At 45.8% G+C, this 2,546-nt stretch overlaps 1 protein-coding gene across 1 annotated transcript in view; it reads right to left on the bottom strand.

Annotated features, from left to right (window-relative positions):
• mtrf1l (mitochondrial translational release factor 1-like) overlaps positions 1-1,404 on the bottom strand; it is a 4,123-nt gene extending 2,719 nt beyond the window's left edge. The window contains exon 1 of the mRNA XM_079758583.1: positions 820-1,404. Within this exon, the coding sequence (XP_079614709.1) occupies positions 820-1,213 (394 nt within the window). The 5' untranslated portion in view covers positions 1,214-1,404. The remainder of the gene's footprint in view (positions 1-819) is intronic.
• Between the last annotated feature and the right edge of the window lie 1,142 nt (positions 1,405-2,546).

Genomic DNA, 2,546 nt, shown 5'->3' on the forward strand with positions numbered 1-2,546 from the left:
AGACAGTTCAATAAATTAATTAAATTGAGACATTGGAACATTTGTTATCATCATTGTGTAATTTTTATGATGTAAATTGGGAGGCTTAGCCTGGAAATCCAGACCCACATATAGAGAGCTGTAGGGTCTGGCAACGAGTGATGAAAATGGCCCAACTCGAGGGGCGGCACCAAGCGTGTATTTGAAAATATCACTGGATAACACACGTTGGATAACACTACGACCAATCAGAAGAATACAAGGGGTGACGTATCCACACCAGTGGAGCTAACCAATAGATAAGACTTGCCGTATCCGGTCGGTAATACAGCAACGCTTTTGGCCAGCCTATATTGATACATCGATGTGATTGATTAATGTTCTGGGCCAGGGGAGGCCCAGAATATACATGAGTGTATTGTTCGTTCCCAGAGTGACTCGCTGAGCGAATTCAAATTGTGCTCTTGCGAGAACTCTGGATTTCCAGGGTATTATCGGCTCCAAATGTAGGCCGTAGAAAATCGTTATTGGCGTATCGGTTATCGGCTAAGGCTGATGAAAAAAAATCGGTTTCGGTATCGGCCCTAAAAAATCGACCCTAACCCTAACCACTAACCCTAACTACTAACTACAGGTCAAAGCAGCCTAATACCAATAGCTACAGAGGTGCTTCAAATATAAGAAAGCCAATTATAGTTGAGTTGTGTTGGGTTGGACAGGGTTAGGGTTAGACAGGGTCAGACATAGTGGCCCACCTGTCATGAGGGCCTCTGCCTCTCTACGGGTAGGGTTAATTAGGGTTGGGGTTAGTTAGGGTTAGGGTTAGACAGAGTTACCCACCTGTCAGGAGGGCCTCTGCCTCCCTCAGCTCCGCTTTGTTGGTCTCCAGCTCTCGGAGGCTCTGGACCAGAGGAGCCATCAGGTGGATTCTGGTCCGCATGGCTCTCAGCTGCTCTTCCTCCAGGCCTTCTCCTGACTCGCTGCTGTTGGCTTTCTGCAAACTCTCCTCATACTCCCTCTCCAGCTTCTTCAGATAGTCCTGCATCGACCTCCTGCCGAACATCTCCTCAGCGGTCAGCAGCCGGGCCGACCAGCGGGGGGCACTGCCGTGCAGCGGCCGGAGCTGCATCCCATAATGAGCCGTCCGTGTTCTGCCAGGCTGCTTCAGAGACCTCAGAACCGCGACAGGACGTCGCATGGTGGACAGCAAGCTGAAAGCTGCTCGGAAAGCCATCTCACTAAAACCTGTCTGACTTAAACATAAACATAAACAAACAATACCTGTCTTGGTGACTTAAACCTTGTGTTGCAATGCCATGTTGCTTTGGTAAGAGCTCCTTATTGTGGCGTCAGATCTGTTGCACGAGATAATAAGTAATAGACGCATGTTAAATGATAGAACATGTTATGATATTAACAGTAAGACGTTCACACGGGGGCTGACATGTTGCGCATGCGCACTAGACCCGGTACTCCGGTAGTAACCCGCCTCCTCATATTCTATTCTATCCTATTCTGTTATATTGGATTCATTAATTATACGTTTTATTTTATAATATTATATTCTATGATAATATGGTCTGATCTTGCAACCTTGGATTTAAAAAAGAGTTTTGAAAAATCCCTTCGGATGGGGAATGAGGGGAGTGGTGACGTCATCACGCGTCATGCGGAGACCCGGTTCCGATTGGCTGAAGGCAAAGCCGGTCTCAACAGGAAGAACTTCTGCTGTGCTGTGATTTGTTTGTCGCCGCTTAGTTCCAATCTGTAAATTTGTTCGTTTTTCTATGGGCACATGCTTGGAACAAAGTAACACACCTTGAAGTTTTTGTTACTATACCTTAAACACATGTAACAATTCCTAAAACAAAAGCGCTGCTTTGCACTATAGTTGCTATTCTGCCACACTTGCTCCTGCACACTACTTCAAACATAAGACACTTAGTTCAAAAATGACATCTCAGTATATCATTGGGAAAACACATCTATTCAAAATACTAAAAACATTGGGTAATTGAAAATACTTAAATACACACCTCGAAACACTTACTTACAAAACTGAACACCTATCAGCCAGTTACAAAAAGGCCAAAGGGCAATTGTGCACGTCCCGGGCCAGCGCGGGGGAAATATATCATTGTGTGCCGCCATAAGCCTTTGAGGGTAACTGCACCATTATGCTAAAATAGGTCCCTACAATACCCAACATATCATCACACTTCTAGATGCACTTCATGATGCAGCTGAACAGGACAGATCAGAGCAGCCCAGGTTTGTTGTTGTCTGGGATAATGTTCATTTCCATCGGGCTGTTTTGGTCCGGAACTGGTACACCAACCATGAACAATTTGAAGTCGTATACTCGCCATTTCTACACCCTATAGAAGGTTTTTTTTCGGCTTGAGGATGTAGTGTATATGACCGCCAACCACATGCCCGCATGCCTCTTCTGCAGGCAATGGAACAGGCCTGCGGAGACATTGAGGTAAGGTCAATCCATGGATGGATTCGGCACACAATTCGAGGATCCATAAGCCCACCCACGCATTGCCGTGTTTTTCTGTGTT

This window comes from Pollachius pollachius, assembly GCF_949987615.1.
Source record: "Pollachius pollachius genome assembly, chromosome: 2".
NCBI classification, from domain to species: domain Eukaryota; kingdom Metazoa; phylum Chordata; class Actinopteri; order Gadiformes; family Gadidae; genus Pollachius; species Pollachius pollachius.